The 19,515-nt window shown below is 45.7% G+C and overlaps 1 protein-coding gene across 1 annotated transcript in view; it reads left to right on the top strand.

The window, feature by feature from the left end:
• Positions 1–19,515, top strand: part of LOC115127941 (xylosyltransferase 1-like) — a 65,549-nt gene that overhangs the window by 19,110 nt on the left and 26,924 nt on the right. Inside the window, exons 2-4 of the mRNA XM_065010842.1 lie at positions 3,885–4,476; positions 11,355–11,527; positions 17,406–17,608. Coding sequence (XP_064866914.1) covers positions 3,885–4,476; positions 11,355–11,527; positions 17,406–17,608 — 968 coding nt within the window. The remainder of the gene's footprint in view (positions 1–3,884; positions 4,477–11,354; positions 11,528–17,405; positions 17,609–19,515) is intronic.

The following is a 19,515-nucleotide window of genomic DNA, read 5'->3' as shown; positions in this document are numbered from 1 at the left end:
TAGAGGATAGTTCAGTAGAGAATAGTTCAGTTCAATAGAGGATAGTTCAGTAGAGGATAGTTCAGTATAGTAGAGGATAGTTCAGTTCAATAGAGGATAGTTCAGTAGAGGATAGTTCAGTAGAGTAGAGGATAGTTCAGTAGAGGATAGTTCAGTAGAGGATAGTTCAGTAGAGGATAGTTCAGTAGAGGATAGTTCAGTACAGTAGAGGATAGTTCAGTAGAGGATAGTTCAGTACAGTAGAGGATAGTTCAGTAGAGGATAGTTCAGTTCAGTAGAGTATAGAGAGAAAGAGAGAGAGAGAGAGAGGTAGACAGACAGAGTGATCTCTCCCAGAACAAAGTGAAGTTTCTCATTTACATCTGATAGCAACAGAACATTATATTTCTGAGTTTGTCATCTTGTATTATATTCTCAGGCGTGTCACAATGAGATAGTAAATCTCTCTAATCGTTAGCTCTACTAGAGATAACACCCTCTCCTATAGCTTGAGTTTATAACTCTGTAATGTCTTACGTTGGACCTTGACCCAGAGTTGAGTCTGTATTAGTCTCATCTGGATGCTATCAGCTATCAGCTAGCTCACGTTTTCTTTAACCTCTCTGCTTGGGCAGTTTGATCAGATCTTTAGTAATATACACTGAGTGTACAAAACATTAAGGACACCTTCCTAATATTGAGTTGCCCCCATTTGTGTGTGTGTGTGTGTGTGTGTGTGTGTGTGTATCCGTGTCCATGTGTGTGTGTGTGATATGATTGTAGCAGGTGGTACAGCAGTAAAGATAGTATATCAGAATGTTGGACCGGATCTCTTTTCTAGTACCACCAGAAATATCCTGCCAAGACAAGACTCACACAGCCCTGTGTGTGTGTGGATGTTAACGTGTCTGTACAGTATTCTGAAGACTGTCTATACAGTGTCTGTACAGTATTCTGAAGACTGTCTATACTGTGTCTGTACAGTGTTCTGAAGACTGTCTATACTGTGTCTGTACAGTATTCTGAAGACTGTCTATACTGTGTCTATACAGTATTCTGAAGACTGTCTATACTGTGTCTGTACAGTGTTCTGAAGACTGTCTATACTGTGTCTATACAGTATTCTGAAGACTGTCTATACTGTGTCTGTACAGTATTCTGAAGACTGTCTATACAGTATTCTGAAGACTGTCTATACTGTGTCTGTACAGTGTTCTGAAGACTGTCTATACTGTGTCTGTACAGTATTCTGAAGACTGTCTATACAGTATTCTGAAGACTGTCTATACTGTGTCTGTACAGTGTTCTGAAGACTGTCTATACTGTGTCTGTACAGTATTCTGAAGACTGTCTATACTGTGTCTGTACAGTATTCTGAAGACTGTCTATACTGTGTCTGTACAGTATTCTGAAGACTGTCTATACTGTGTCTGTACAGTATTCTGAAGACTGTCTATACTGTGTCTGTACAGTATTCTGAAGACTGTCTATACTGTTTCTGTGTCCTGCTTTGGGGCGGCAGGGTAGTCTAGTGGTTAGACCGTTGGACTTGTAAACCGAAAGGTTGCTAGATCGAATCCCCCGAGCTGACAAGGTACAAATCTGTCATTCTGCCCCTGAACAAGTCAGTTAACCCACTGTTCCCAATAGGCTGTCATTGTAAACAAGAATTTGTTCTTAACTGACTTGCCTAGTTAAATAAAGGTAAAATGCATGTATATTTGTGGGCAGAGGGAGCCTTTCATTCCTAAGTACAGAACTAGATTGATATTCCTGGAAAGGGCAGAGCTGGTCTGTGTACATGGAATACCAGGACCAGCTCATATAGCACTGCTACTGACACTCTCTCACACACACACACACACACACTGTAACCCCTGTGTCAGAGTCCCAGACATATCTTATGAGTGACAGCATTTCCCATTCTTGATCACATGACACACAAGGGCAGACAGACAGACACATAGATAGCCAAGCAGTCAGGCAGACAGCCAGCCAGACAGACATACAGCCAAGCAGATAGACAAACAGCCAATCAGCAAAACAGACAGACAGCCAGGGAGAGGGAAGGAGGGAAGGAGGGAGGGGGAGTAGGAATGGGTGGCACCTAAAGAGAAGGGGGAGGGAGGGGGGAGACGGGACAGACAGAACAATTAGACTTCTTATTTCATTAAATTATTTACTGTTGATTTGCTGTTTTGTTTTTTTCATTTTCTACAGTTTTTAAAATTCTTTATCTAAATACTTTTGAATATTATTGCCTGTCTGTGATCTGAACCCCTCACAGTTGGAGGCGTGCGTGGCCACGCAGCCATGGGTGAACAGGGAGAACAGGAGGGAACAGAGCATGTACCCTTATGGGGCCTCAGTGTTGAGGATCAGCAAAGTGGAGATGTTGGGCCTCAAGCTTGATGACGAACTTGGAGGGTACTATGGTGTTGAAGGCTGAGCTTGGAGGGTACTATGGTGTTGAAGGCTGAGCTTGGAGGGTACTATGGTGTTGAAGGCTGGTTTGGAGGGTGTGGTGTGAAGGCTGAGCTTGGAGGGTACTATGGTGTTGAAGGCTGAGTTTGGAGGGTACTATGGTGTTGAAGTCTGGTGGTGTTGAAGTGAGCTTGGAGGGTACTATGGTGTTGAAGGCTGAGTTTGGAGGGTACTATGGTGTTGAAGGCTGAGTTTGGAGGTGGTGTTGAAGGCTGAGCTTTGGAGGGTACTATGGTGTTGAAGGCTGAGCTTGGAGGGTACTATGGTGTTGAAGGCTGAGCTTGGAGGGTACTATGGTGTTGAAGGCTGAGCTTGGAGGGTACTATGGTGTTGAAGGCTGAGTTTGGAAGGGATTTATGGTGTTGAAGACTGAGCTTGGAGGGTACTATGGTGTTGAAGGCTGAGTTTGGAGGGTACTATGGTGTTGAAGGCTGAGTTTGGAGGGTACTATGGTGTTGAAGGCTGAGTTTGGAGGGTACTATGGTGTTGAAGGCTGAGTTTGGAGGGTACTATGGTGTTGAAGGCTGAGTTTGGAGGGTACTATGGTGTTGAAGGCTGAGCTTGGAGGGTACTATGGTGTTGAAGGCTGAGTTTGGAGGGTACTATGGTGTTGAAGGCTGAGCTGTAGTTAATGAACAGCATTCTTACATAGGCATTCCTCTTGTCCAGATGGGATAGGGCAGTGTGCAGTGCTCATTCTCTCTGTGTCTCTGTCCTACAGAACTCAGTATACTCTCTTTTCCTATTGTTACACTGACTGACTCTCTCTCTCCCCCTCCCCCTCTCCCTCCCCCCTCTCTCCCCTCTCCCTCTTCTTACTCCCTCTCTCCATCTCCTCCTCTCTCTCCCTCCTCCGCCTCTCTCCCCTCTCCTCTCCTTATTCCTTCTCTCCCTCTCCTCCTCTCTCTCCCTCTCCCCCTCTCTCCCCTCCCCCTCCCCCTCTCCCTCTTCTTACTCCCTCTCTCCCTCTCCTCTCTCTCCCTTCCCCCTCTCCCCTCTCCCTCACTCCCTCTCTCCCTCTCCTCCTCTCTCCCTCCCCCTCTCTCCCCTCTCCCTCCCCTTACGCCCTCTCTCCCTCTCCTCCTCTCTCTCCCCTCCCTCCCCCCCTCTCCCCTCTCCCTCTCCCCTCCCCTTACTCCTTCTCTCCCTCTCCTCCTCTCTCTCCCTCCCCCTCTCTCCCTCCCTCTCTCCCTCTCTCCCTCTCCTCCTCTCTCTCCCTCCCCCTCTCTCCCCCCTCTCTCCCTCTCTCCCTCCCCTTACTCCCTCTCTCTCCCTCTCCTCCTCTCTCTCCCACCTCCCCCTCTCCCCTCTCCCCTCCCCTTACTCCTTCTCTCCCTCTCCTCCTCTCTCCCTCCCCCCCTCTCTCTCCCTCTCTCCCTCCCCTTACTCCCTCTCTCCCTCTCCTCCTCTCTCTCCTCCAGGAGGGCTACCACTCCTGGCGTCCCAAGGAGAAAATCCTCCTGGATAGTAACAACAATGAGAACTCGGTCCCCAAAGACTTTGACACTGTTGTTGACAGCAACAGCAACCTTGGGGCGCGGTCTCAGCGCCAGCGAATGGCAGGAAACACCGCCAAACACAAACCGGACAAGGCCCTAAGGCAAGGCATTCTGGGAAAGGCCTTTCCCAATGAGGTCAACGAGGTTATTCAGCAGTACCCTCTTCCTCCACAGCAGCCCGGAGGAGCGGGACTTAAAGATAGCCACGCATACAAACGACCCAAACCACACTCCCAGCTGTCCACTAAACCCGCTAGACCTTCCCCCTCTCCCTCCATCAAAACATCCAATCAGCATCAGCGACATCACCAACCCAGGAAGTCGGCGACTGCGGCTCCTGTGCGGGGGCAGCGGAGGGAGAAGCACCAGTGTGAGATCAGTGGGAAGGAGGCCATCTCGGCTCTGTCGAGAGCCAAGACCAGGGAGTGTCGTCAGCAGATAGCTGAGGTGTACTGCAGACACAAGGAGAGGACACTGATGCCGGAGACCGTCCCTCGATACTGCACCATAGAAGGTGAGTCTCATAGTGAATGCACCATATTACCTATATAGAGACCTACGGCTCCTGGTGAAAAGTAGTGCACTATATCATAATCACCTATTCCCCAAGTACACCGGGAATGTGCCTCAGTGAGAAGGTGCTGCCTCAGTGTTAGGAATTTTATGAATAATGACTAAACAATATCTACATTTTAAATAGAACTATAACTAATGAAACTTATACTCTGTTTTATTATATCTGATTAATAATGTTAATTCATAAAGAAGGGATTGTGTAGCATGAAACAGGGGGTAATTAAACATAATAAATACCATTCCAGCTGGGTTGGGGAGGAATGGGTTGTGGGTTTTAAGTAAGCAGAAAGGGTCGTTAACCTGTGGTTGAACCGACTCAGCTTAGCTCTGGGATGTTTAGATAAGGCAGTGTGTGTTTTCCATTAGAACTGTCTGCTGAATAGTAATAGATGAACTTCAGAAGTTTAATCTTGATATAAGTGTGTGTCTGGAGTGAGTGAGAGGGTGAGCGAGGGGGTGAGCGAGGGGGTGAGCGAGGCGGTGGGAATAATCTTTTGAACCTGTTTCCTCCTGGTCGATAGGAGGAAGGACATTTTATAACCTATGACGTCATATTGTGAGCAGCGAGCTCCGAGAATAAATACTATTATCTAATTTTGATAAGACTGGTCTCTGTCTATTTTATGCAAATAGGAATCTCACAAATTCTTATAAAATAGACTGAGTGATTTAATTAATGTACACATATAGGAATTATTAAATTCCAATGACACTCAGTGCGAAGGGGCTACCTTAGTGAGAAGGGGCTGCCTTAGTGCGAAGGGGCTGCCTTAGTGACAAGGTGCTGCCTTAGTGACAAGGTGCTGCCTTAGTGACAAGGTGCTGCCTTAGTGACAAGGTGCTGCCTTAGTGACAAGGTGCTGCCTTAGTGAGAAGATGCTGCCTCAGTGAGAAGGTGCTGCCTTAGTGACAAGGTGCTGCCTCAGTGACAAGGTGCTGCCTCAGTGAGAAGGGCCTGCCTCAGTGAGAAGGGGCTGCCTTAGTGACAAGGTGCTGCCTTAGTGACAAGGTGCTGCCTTAGTGACAAGATGCTGCCTTAGTGACAATGTGCTGCCTCAGTGAGAAGGTGCTGCCTTAGTGACAAGGTGCTGCCTCAGTGACAAGGTGCTGCCTCAGTGAGAAGGGCCTGCCTCAGTGAGAAGGGGCTGCCTTAGTGACAAGGTGCTGCCTTAGTGACAAGGTGCTGCCTTGGTGACAAGGTGCTGTCTTGGTGACAAGGTGCTGCCTTAGTGACAAGGTGCTGCCAGTAATAGACAATAGACAAACAGAACACAGACACAAGTCCACACAGAGGTCAAACAATATAGACAATATCAGAGCAATAAGCATAAAACATACAACTCTGGAGTCTGGAGGCTGATTACAGGAGGAATGTAGCATTTATAGAGGGGAGATACACTGAGTGGACAAAACATTAGGAATGAATCCAGGTCAAAGCTATGATCCCTTATTGATGTCACCTGTTAAATCCACTTCAATCAGTGTAGATGAAGGGGAGGTGACCTGGTTAAAGAAGGATTTTTAAGCCTTGAGACAACTGAGACATGGATTGTGTCTGTGTTGCCATTCAGAGGGTGAATGGGCAAGACAACATATTTAAGTGCCTTTGAACGGGGTATGGTAGCAGGTGCCAGGCGCACCGGTTTGTGTCAAGAACTGCAACGCTGCTGGGTCTGTCACGCTCAACAGGCGTGTGTTCCAATGGCACGTTGTGTTCGCTAATCCAAGTTTATAATTTAAAAAGGCTAATTGATCATTAGAAAACACTTTTGCAATTATGTTGCAATTATTATGTATCTGGAGCATCAGTATTTGAGGGTTCGATTACAGGCTCAAAATGGTCAGAAACAAATAACTTTCTTCTGAAACTCGTCAGTCTATTCTTGTTCTGAGAAATGAAGACTATTTCATGTGAGAAATTGCCCCAAGAAACTGAAGATCTCGTACAACGGCGTGTACAACTCCCTTCACAGAACAGCATAAACGGAACCCTCGGGAGAGTCCTGAGTTCTGTCTCCACGGTGACAGTCCTGACTTCTGTCTCCACGGTGACAAGTACTCTTCTCCTTCCTCTGTCTCTCAATTTTTGCACAAAATGTTGAGAGAAATCAGCTTTTTGTTCATACGGAACGTTTCTGGGATCTTTTACTTCATCTCATGAAACACTTTTACATGTTGCCTTTATATTTTTGTTCAGTGTATATATATATATATATATAAGAAGTAAATGCTATTTCAAACGGTTATTACAGTGAGCGCGGTCATTTGGCTGACCAATTACCATCGTCCAGAGTACCATGACCGTCACAGCCCTGTAGCATAATGAATAGAACGGGCGTGGAACCTCTCGCTCTATTCATTCTATTTCTATGTCAGCACATGCGGTCAGGAGCGGAGGAGGAAGGGAGAACACGACCGTCACAGCCCTGTAGCATAATGAATAGAACGGGCGTGGAACCTCTCACTCTATTCATTCTATTTCTATGTCAGCACATGCGGTCAGGAGCGGAGGAGGAAAGGAGAAAACGTACATCTAAAAATGTATACATGTTATTACTTTTTAGTTGCTATTTGAACAGTTAGGACAGAGACCACAGTCGTTTGGCTGGACAATTACCCTCATCCAGATATACATGACTGCCACACTCATACTTGTTTCCTTACCTTGTCTCCTATCCTTGTCCTATATCTTTGTCTCCTACCCCTTCTCACCTCTCCTTGTCACCTAATCTTTGTCTCCTTGCCATGTCTCCTCTCCTTATCTCCTTGTCTCCTCTCCTGTCCTTATATACTTGTCTCCTATCCTTGTCATATATCTTTGTCTCCTCCCCTTGTCACCTCTCCTTGTCTCCCCTCCTTGTCACATATCCTTGTCTCCTCTCCTTATCTCCTTGTCTCCTCTCCTGTCCTTCTATACTTGTCTCCTATCCTTGTCATATATCTTTGTCTCCTCCCCTTGTCACCTCTCCTTGTCTCCCCTTCTTGTCACCTATCCTTTCCTCCTTGCTTTGTCTCCTCGCCTTGTCTCCTCCCCTTGTCTCCTCTCCTTGTCTTTTATCCTTGTCACCTCGCCATCCCCAGAGGGAAGAGAAAGACAGAGGGAGGGAAAGAGTACGTCTCACCCTGGAAACAGAATTAAGGGTTCTCCCGAGGGTTCCGTCTAGAACTCCCCAGGGAGGTTGCCTTGCCAGTGCCTGATCTATTTAGGGAACATTCCACCACATTCACTGCTCTATGGCTGTGTCCCAAACACCACCCTGTTCACTTTATACTACACTCTGGTAAAAAGTAGTGCATTATATAGGGCATAGGGTGCCATTTGAGCTGCATCGTATACTACTCTACTTACTATAGGGCAGTGCCCACGCCAAGCCAGTGTAATTACACACTAGTTAGTACAGGAGTTAGATAGAGAAGTGCTGAGGGGGGGGGCAGAACTTGACTAAAGATAGACTCTGTCATCCGCCCAGAAAGTTTAAGGTTTAGATTCTGCGTTTAATTTATATGATTATACATCTCTTTGATGATGCAGTAAGGGAGAGGAGAGGATATCTATAGCTTTAGACTGGCTGGATGGTGCTGGGTGGGTGACTAGTGTTGGCTGCCTGGGTGACTAGTGTTGGCTGGCAGGGTGACTAGTGTTGGCTGGCTGGGTGACTAGTATTGGCTGCCTGGGTGACTAGTGTTGGCTGCCTGGGTGACTAGTGTTGGCTGGCAGGGTGACTAGTGTTGGCTGGCTGGGTGACTAGTATTGGCTGCCTGGGTGACTAGTGTTGGCTGGCAGGGTGACTAGTGTTGGCTGCCTGGGTGACTAGTATTGGCTGCCTGGGTGACTAGTGTTGGCTGGCAGGGTGACTAGTGTTGGCTGGCTGGGTGACTAGTATTGGCTGCCTGGGTGACTAGTGTTGGCTGCCTGGGTGACTAGTGTTGGCTGGCTGGGTGACTAGTATTGGTTAGCTGGGTGACTAGTATTGGCTGCCTGGGTGACTAGTGTTGGCTGGCTGGGTGACTAGTGTTGGCTGGCTGGGTGACTAGTATTGGTTAGCTGGGTGACTAGTATTGGCTGCCTGGGTGACTAGTGTTGGCTGGCTGGGTGACTAGTGTTGGCTGGCTGGGTGACTAGTATTGGTTAGCTGGCTGGCTGGCTGACTAGTGTTGGCCAGCTGGCTGGGTGACTAGTGTTGGCTGGCTGGCTAGGTGACTAGTGTTAGCTGGCTGGCTGGCTGGGTGACTAGTGTTAGCTGGCTGGCTGCCTGGGTGACTAGTGTTGGCTGGCTGCCTGGGTGACTAGTGTTGGCTGGCTGCCTGGGTGACTAGTATTGGCTGGCTGGGTGTGTGACTAGTGTTGACTGACTGGCTGGGTGACTAGTATTGGCTGGCTAGTTGGCTGGCTAGTGTTGACTGGCTGTCATATGTGCCGAATACAACAGGTATAGACTTTACCCTGAAATGCTTGCTTACGAGCCCTTATTCAACAATGCAGATTAGAACCAGGGACTGTAGTGACACCTCTTGCACTGAGATGCAGTGCCATTTAGACCGCTGCGCCACTCGGGAGCCCACTACTGCCCCGTTGATGTGGATGGGTGTGTGTTCGCCCCTCCATGTCCTTTAGTCCTCGATCAGATCCAGGTCTCTGACATCCTCCCTCTCATCATCGTCGGTGATCGGGCCTACCACTGTCGTGTCATCAGCTAACTTGATAATGGTGTTGGAGTTGTGCGTTACTACACTGTCGTGGGTGAAGAGGGAGTACAGGAGGGGACCAAGCACACACCCCTGAGGGGCCCACATGTTGAGGGTCATCGTGGCAGATGTGTTGTTACCTACTGTTTTCACACCGCCCCAGTGTAGCAGGAAGTTAAAAACCTACTGTTTTCACACTGCCCCAGTGTAGCAGGAAGTTAAAAACCTACTGTTTTCACACTGTCCCAGTGTAGCAGGAAGTTAAAAACCTACTGTTTTCACAACACCCCAGTGTAGCAGGAAGTTAAAAACCTACTGTTTTCACACTGCCCCAGTGTAGCAGGAAGGTAAAAACCTACTGTTTTCACACCGCCCCAGTGTAGCAGGAAGTTAAAAACCTACTGTTTTCACACCACCCCAGTGTAGCAGGAAGTTAAAAACCTACTGTTTCACACCGCCCCAGAGTAGCTCCCCTGTAAAGCCTTGCCTACGTGCCTCAGAGAGGGGCCTAGACAGGGATGCATGGTGCTGGGATTGAGGGATATTTATACACACAGGGTAGACCTTACACCAACCACCAATGGTAGAGAGGGAGAGTGTGTGTGTGCACTCACATGTGTGTGTGTGTGTATGTGTGTGTATGTATGTGTGTGTGCGTGTGTGTGTATGCGTGTGTGTGTATGCACGTGTGTGCGTGCGCGTGCGTGTGCGCGCGTGTGTGTGTGTGCGTGCGTGCGTGTGTGTGTGTGTGTATGCGTGTGTGTGTGTATGTGTGTGTGTGTATGCGTGTGTGTGTGTATGCGTGTGTGTGTGTATGCGTGTGTGTGTGTGTATGCGTGTGTGTGTATGCGTGTGTGTGTGTGTGTATGCGTGTGTGTGTGTGTATGCGTGTGTGTGTGTGTATGCGTGTGTGTGTGTGTATGCGTGTGTGTGTGTGTATGCGTGTGTGTGTGTGTATGCGTGTGTGTGCATTTGGGAGTAATGGAAGGGTGGATGGACAACTGAAAGGGAGGAAGAGTGGAAAGGGGTGAGTTTAGTAAAAACGTTTACATACTACTGCTCCATACTGAGGTCACCATCTAAACATCAACATACTACTGCTCCCATACTGAGGTCACCATCTAAACATCAACATACTACTGCTCCCATACTGAGGTCACCATCTAAACATCAACATACTACTGCTCCCCCATACTGAGGTCACCATCTAAACATCAACATACTACTGCTCCCATACTGAGGTCACCATCTAAACATCAACATACTACTGCTCCCATACTGAGGTCACCATCTAAACATCAACATACTACTGCTCCCATACTGAGGTCACCATCTAAACATCAACATACTACTGCTCCCATACTGAGGTCACCATCTAAACATCAACATACTACTGCTCCCATACTGAGGTCACCATCTAAACATCAACATACTACTGCTCCCATACTGAGGTCACCATCTAAACATCAACATACTACTGCTCCCATACTGAGGTCACCATCTAAACATCAACATACTACTGCTCCCATACTGAGGTCACCATCTAATCCCCCTGTTGGGTTGTCCCCCGCCATTGGATCATTTTGCTCCCATACTGAGGTCACCATCTAAACATCAACATACTACTGCTCCCATACTGAGGTCCCATCCATCAACATACTGTTTCTAAACATCAACATACTACTGTTGTCCCAACATACTACTGCCATTGATCATTTTGGGTCACAGCCCATCCCCCTGTTCTGATTATCAGCTGTTGTTGTCAAACACACGTGGGTCTGGAAACGATTCTCTTCCTCAATACTGTGCTGTGAATTCCCACTAGATGAAAAGCCTAAATGAGTATGACATCCTGGCATTTAATGCATGCACAATTATAGAAATGACACTTTCTGTAAAACGTTGTATTTGTGCACTCTACTATTTACCACAGCATTTCTACAATAATAAAGTTACCCCTGTCTTCTTCCTACCTTCCCTGTGTGTGTGTGTGTGTGTGTGTGTGTGTGTGTGTGTGTGTGTGTGTGTGTGTGTGTGTGTGTGTGTGTGTGTGTGTGTGTGTGTGTGTGTGTGTGTGTGTGTGTGTGTGTGTGTGTGTGTGTGTGTGTGTGTGTGTATGTGTCTCTCCAGGTAAGGCCAATGTGAATGTACAATGGGATGAGGGCTCAGAGCAGACTGCCCCTGCTGTGCCAGTTCGCATCGTCTTCGTCTTGGTGGTCCATGGCAGAGCGTCTCGGCAGTTCCAACGCCTGTTCAAGGCCATCTACCATACCTCACACTACTACTATATACATGTAGACCAGGTACGACCATCTACCATACCTCACACTACTACTATATACTGTCCCAGACATGTAGACCAGGTCTAAACGACCATCTACCATACCTCACACTACTACTATATACATGTAGACCAGGTACGACCATCTACCATACCTCACACTACTACTATATACATGTAGACCACTACAGACCATCTACCACCCTACCTCACACTACTACTATATACATGTAGACCAGGTACGACCATCTACCATACCTCACACTACTACTATATACATGTAGACCACTACAGACCATCTACCATACCTCACACTACTACTATATACATGTAGACCAGGTAAACACCGTCTACCATACCTCACACTACTACTATATACATGTAGACCACTACAGACCATCTACCATACCTCACACTACTACTATATACATGTAGACCAGGTACGACCATCTACCATACCTCACACTACTACTATATACATGTAGACCACTACAGACCATCTACCATACCTCACACTACTACTATATACATGTAGACCAGGTACGACCATCTACCATACCTCACACTACTACTATATACATGTAGACCACTACAGACCATCTACCATACCTCACACTACTACTATATACATGTAGACCACTACAGACCATCTACCATACCTCACACTACTACTATATACATGTAGACCAGGTACCATCTAACCATCTACCATACCATACCTCACACTACTACTATATACATGTAGACCACTACAGACCGTCTACCATACCTCACACTACTACTATATACATGTAGACCACTACAGACCATCTACCATACCTCACACTACTACTATATACATGTAGACCAGGTACGACCATCTACCATACCTCACACTACTACTATATACATGTAGACTACTACAGACCATCTACCATACCTCACACTACTACTATATACATGTAGACCAGGTACGACCGTCTACCATACCTCACACTACTACTATATACATGTAGACCAGGTACGACCGTCTACCATACCTCACACTACTACTATATACATGTAGACCAGGTACGACCGTCTACCATACCTCACACTACTACTATATACATGTAGACTACTACAGACCATCTACCATACCTCACACTACTACTATATACATGTAGACTACTACAGACCATCTACCATACCTCACACTACTACTATATACATGTAGACTACTACAGACCATCTACCATACCTCACACTACTACTATATATATGTAGACCAGGTACGACCGTCTACCATACCTCACACTACTACTATATACATGTAGACCAGGTACGACCGTCTACCATACCTCACACTACTACTATATACATGTAGACCAGGTACGACCGTCTACCATACCTCACACTACTACTATATACATGTAGACCAGGTACGACCATCTACCATACCTCACACTACTACTATATACATGTAGACCACTACAGACCATCTACCATACCTCACACTACTACTATATACATGTAGACTACTACAGACCATCTACCATACCTCACACTACTACTATATACATGTAGACCACTACAGACCATCTACCATACCTCACACTACTACTATATACATGTAGACCAGGTACGACCATCTACCATACCTCACACTACTACTATATACATGTAGACCAGGTACAACCATCTACCATACCTCACACTACTACTATATACATGTAGACCAGGTACGACCATCTACCATACCTCACACTACTACTATATACATGTAGACCACTACAGACCATCTACCATACCTCACACTACTACTATATACATGTAGACCACTACAGACCATCTACCATACCTCACACTACTACTATATACATGTAGACCACTACAGACCATCTACCATACCTCACACTACTACTATATACATGTAGACCAGGTACGACCGTCTACCATACCTCACACTACTACTATATACATGTAGACCAGGTACAACCATCTACCATACCTCACACTACTACTATATACATGTAGACTACTACAGACCATCTACCATACCTCACACTACTACTATATACATGTAGACTACTACAGACCATCTACCATACCTCACACTACTACTATATACATGTAGACCACTACAGACCATCTACCATACCTCACACTACTACTATATACATGTAGACCAGGTACAACCATCTACCATACCTCACACTACTACTATATACATGTAGACCACTACAGACCATCTACCATACCTCACACTACTACTATATACATGTAGACCAGGTACAACCATCTACCATACCTCACACTACTACTATATACATGTAGACCAGGTACAACCATCTACCATACCTCACACTACTACTATATACCTGTAGACTACTACAGACCATCTACCATACCTCACACTACTACTATATACATGTAGACTACTACAGACCATCTACCATACCTCACACTACTACTATATATATGTAGACCAGGTACGACCGTCTACCATACCACACTACTACCATACCTCACCATACTACTACTACTATATACATGTAGACCAGGTACAGACCATCTACCATACCTCACACTACTACTATATACATGTAGACCAGGTACTCTACAGACCATCTACCATACCTCACACTACTACTATATACATGTAGACCACTACAGACCATCTACCATACCTCACACTACTACTATATACATGTAGACCACTACAGACCATCTACCATACCTCACACTACTACTATATACATGTAGACCACTACAGACCATCTACCATACCTCACACTACTACTATATACATGTAGACCAGGTACGACCATCTACCATACCTCACACTACTACTATATACATGACCAGACCAGGTACCATACCATCTACCATACCTCACACTACTACTACTATACATGTAGACCAGGTACAGACCATCTACCATACCTCACACTACTACTATATACATGTAGACTACTACAGACCATCTACCATACCTCACACTACTACTATATACATGTAGACTACTACAGACCATCTACCATACCTCACACTACTACTATATATATGTAGACCAGGTACGACCGTCTACCATACCTCACACTATTACTATATACATGTAGACCAGGTACGACCATCTACCATACCTCACACTACTACTATATACATGTAGACCAGGTACGACCATCTACCATACCTCACACTACTATTATATACATGTAGACCAGGTACAACCATCTACCATACCTCACACTACTACTATATACATGTAGACCAGGTACGACCATCTACCATACCTCACACTACTATTATATACATGTAGACCAGGTACGACCGTCTACCATACCTCACACTACTACTATATACATGTAGACTACTATAGACCATCTACCATACCTCACACTACTACTATATACATGTAGACCAGGTACGACCATCTACCATACCTCACACTACTACTATATATATGTAGACCAGGTACGACCGTCTACCATACCTCACACTACTACTATATACATGTAGACTACTACAGACCATCTACCATACCTCACACTACTATTATATACATGTAGACTACTACAGACCATCTACCATACCTCACACTACTATTATATACATGTAGACCAGGTACGACCATCTACCATACCTCACACTACTACTATATACATGTAGACCAGGTACGACCATCTACCATACCTCACACTACTACTATATACATGTAGACCAGGTACAACCATCTACCATACCTCACACTACTACTATATACATGTAGACCAGGTACAACCATCTACCATACCTCACACTACTACTATATACATGTAGACTACTACAGACCATCTACCATACCTCACACTACTACTATATACATGTAGACTACTACAGACCATCTACCATACCTCACACTACTACTATATACATGTAGACCACTACAGACCATCTACCATACCTCACACTACTACTATATACATGTAGACCAGGTACGACCATCTACCATACCTCACACTACTACTATATACATGTAGACCAGGTACGACCATCTACCATACCTCACACTACTACTATATACATGTAGACCACTACAGACCATCTACCATACCTCACACTACTACTATATACATGTAGACCAGGTACAACCATCTACCATACCTCACACTACTACTATATACATGTAGACAACTACAGACCATCTACCATACCTCACACTACTACTATATACATGTAGACTACTACAGACCATCTACCATACCTCACACTACTACTATATACATGTAGACTACTACAGACCATCTACCATACCTCACACTACTACTATATACATGTAGACCAGGTACGACCATCTACCATACCTCACACTACTACTATATACATGTAGACCAGGTACGACCATCTACCATACCTTACACTACTACTATATACATGTAGACTACTACAGACCATCTACCATACCTCACACTACTACTATATACATGTAGACCAGGTACGACCGTCTACCATACCTCACACTACTACTATATACATGTAGACTACTACAGACCATCTACCATACCTCACACTACTACTATATACATGTAGACCAGGTACGACCGTCTACCATACCTCACACTACTACTATATACATGTAGACTACTACAGACCATCTACCATACCTCACACTACTACTATATACATGTAGACCAGGTACGACCATCTACCATACCTTACACTACTACTATATACATGTAGACCACTACAGACCATCTACCATACCTCACACTACTACTATATACATGTAGACCAGGTACGACCATCTACCATACCTCACACTACTACTATATACATGTAGACCACTACAGACCGTCTACCATACCTCACACTACTACTATATACATGTAGACCAGGTACGACCATCTACCATACCTCACACTACTACTATATACATGTAGACCAGGTACGACCATCTACCATACCTTACACTACTACTATATACATGTAGACCACTACAGACCATCTACCATACCTCACACTACTACTATATACATGTAGACTACTACAGACCATCTACCATACCTCACACTACTACTATATACCCGTAGACCAGGTATATACTAGGAAAAAGTCAAGGGGTCTGAATACTTTCCGAATGCACTGTAGATGTAGACCAGGTAAACATGCAGACCAGGTAAACATGCAGACCAGGTACACATGTAGACCAGGTAAACATGCAGACCAGGTAAACATGCAGACCAGGTAAACATGCAGACCAGGTAAACATGCAGACCAGGTAAACCTGTAGACCAGGTAAACATGTAGACCAGGTAAACATGCAGACCAGGTAAACATGCAGACCAGGTAAACCTGTAGACCAGGTAAACATGCAGACCAGGTACACATGCAGACCAGGTAAACATGCAGACCAGGTAAACATGCAGACCAGATAAACCTGTAGACCAGGTAAACCTGTAGACCAGGTAAACCTGTAGACCAGGTAAACATTTAGACCAGGTAAACATGCAGACCAGGTAAACATGCAGACCAGGTAAACATGCAGACCAGATAAACCTGTAGACCAGGTAAACCTGTAGACCAGGTAAACATGTAGACCAGGTAAACATGCAGACCAGGTAAACATGCAGACCAGGTAAACCTGTAGACCAGGTAAACATGCAGACCAGGTAAACATGCAGACCAGATAAACCTGTAGACCAGGTAAACCTGTAGACCAGGTAAACATGTAGACCAGGTAAACATGCAGACCAGGTAAACATGCAGACCAGGTAAACATGTAGACCAGGTAAACATGCAGACCAGGTAAACATGTAGACCAGGTAAACATGCAGACCAGGTAAACATGCAGACCAGGTAAACATGCAGACCAGGTAAACATGTAGACCAGGTAAACATGCAGACCAGGTAAACATGCAGACCTCTATTAATTTCCCCACTACCTTTCTTCCCTTCCCCAGCGATCCAACTACCTCCACAGACAGGTGGGGGCTCTAGCGAGCCAGTACTCCAACGTCCGTGTTACTTCCTGGAGGATGTCCACCATTTGGGGCGGGGCGAGCTTGCTCACCATGTACCTGCGTAGCATGGACGACCTTCTCAAGATGGCCGACTGGAATTGGGACTTCTTCATCAACCTCAGTGCAGCCGACTACCCTATCAGGTGGGCATGGAGTGCTCTGGTCAAAAGTAGTGTACTATATAGGGAATAGGGCTCATAGGTCTCCAGTCTAAAGTAGTGCACTATATAGGGAATAGGGCTCATAGGTCTCCAGTCTAAAGTAGTGCACTATATAGGGAATAGGGCTCATAGGTCTCCAGTCTAAAGTAGTGCACTATATAGGGAATAGGGCTCATAGGTCTCCAGTCTAAAGTAGTGCACTATATAGGGAATAGTGCTCATAGGTCTCCTGTCTAAAGTAGTGCACTACATAGGGAATAGGGCCCACAAACACACAGAATTCCACATAATGGCAGAAGTTGGTCTGACAGAAGGTCCTGGGTCACTAAGTTCTCTCTACTTCCAACTGGATCTCTTATTGAAGTGAACCAATCCCATGAGCCCTGCGGCCCACTGGACAAAATCCATTCCCCGTCAATACACAGTGATAACATCAAAGTTGACACGGATCCCAGCGTGCTGCGTTTGTGTGTGATCGATGAGTGACGCACACATTATAGCCCCTCCTCCCCTCCTCAGACAGACAGACGCACACACACATATTCACACATACAGACACACACACACGGACACACACACGAACACACACATGGACACACACCACACACTTCTCATAATGTGTGTGTGTGCATGCGTGTGTGTGTGTGTGTGTCTGTATGTGTGAATATGTGTGTGTGCGTCTGTCTGTCTGAGGAGGGGAGGAGGGAAAGGGAGGACACACATTCATACACACACACACACACACACACACACACACACAGAGGTTTGGATGCAGTGACATTGTGGCTTCACCTCTACTGCTTTTCAGCATAGGAAAATTCAATAGGACAGATGGCTGTGTGTGTTCATGTCTGTCTGTTCTTCAATTGGAGTTTCTCTCTCTCTCCCTCACCCTCTCTCTCTCTCTCTCTCTCTCTCTCTCTCTCTTAATCTCTCATTCACCATGCCATACATCTAACTAATTCTGTCTGCGTCAACTTCAGATTCACATCTGGTGTGTGTGCGCGTGTAACCATATCCTTATTGGCTGTCTCTGCCTAGCGTGTTAGCATTGTGCTCCAGCCTTGATAAGGTACTGTAATACTTGGCTAATGTGAGTGTTAATTAGCAAGCTAATTAAAGAGGTATTAGGAAAGTGTAATTGCTTTGAGAGTTTGGGACTCATGTTCTGTTCAGATGGGAGTAGAGGATTGAGTGTTGTTAGGCGTGTGTTTTGGGGGAGTTGGGGACGGGGGGCTGTTGGGTGTGTGTGTGGGGGGGGGGGGTGTTAGGTGCTGGGACGATACCAGAATCGCCCCAAAAAAATTCCACTGCAAAAATGAAAACACGAATCAGGCCAAACTCTTTGGTCCTTGTATATAAACTATAGTGTGGGTATATCTTGAAAATAAATAAATAATTGTGACTCTATTTACCAACAATAAGTCAAATATAATCTCAGCAACAATTTAAGCAATAAACCAAACAACATTATAGCCCCTCCCCCACTAGTAACTAGTGATTCCAGGCTATTGGTAAAAACAGCTGTGAGATTCGTACCTTTTCTCTGACACCAACATGGGAGTGAATGCATTGAAGCAGCATATTCATCTGGGATAACGTTGTAGGTTACACCGGTTAAGTATAACAATATTTGTCGGGGGGTCTCGCGAGTGGCGCAGCGGTCTAAGGCACTCCTCGCCGTGCTTGAGGCGTCACTACAGACCCGGGTTCGATCCCAGGCTGTGTCACAGCCGGCATGTGACTGGGAGAACCATAAGGTGGTGCGCGATTGGCCCACCTTCATCCGGGTTAGGAGAGGGTTTGGCCGGCTGAGATTTCTTTGTCCTATCTCGCTCTAGCGACTCCTTGTGGTTGGCCTGGGTGCCTGCAAGCTGACTTCAGTCCAG

This window comes from Oncorhynchus nerka, linkage group LG26 (genome assembly GCF_034236695.1).
Source record: "Oncorhynchus nerka isolate Pitt River linkage group LG26, Oner_Uvic_2.0, whole genome shotgun sequence".
NCBI classification, from domain to species: Eukaryota; Metazoa; Chordata; class Actinopteri; order Salmoniformes; family Salmonidae; genus Oncorhynchus; species Oncorhynchus nerka.
The sequence above is the reverse complement of the archived record's forward strand: the minus strand, read 5'-3'. Positions and strand labels throughout refer to the sequence as shown.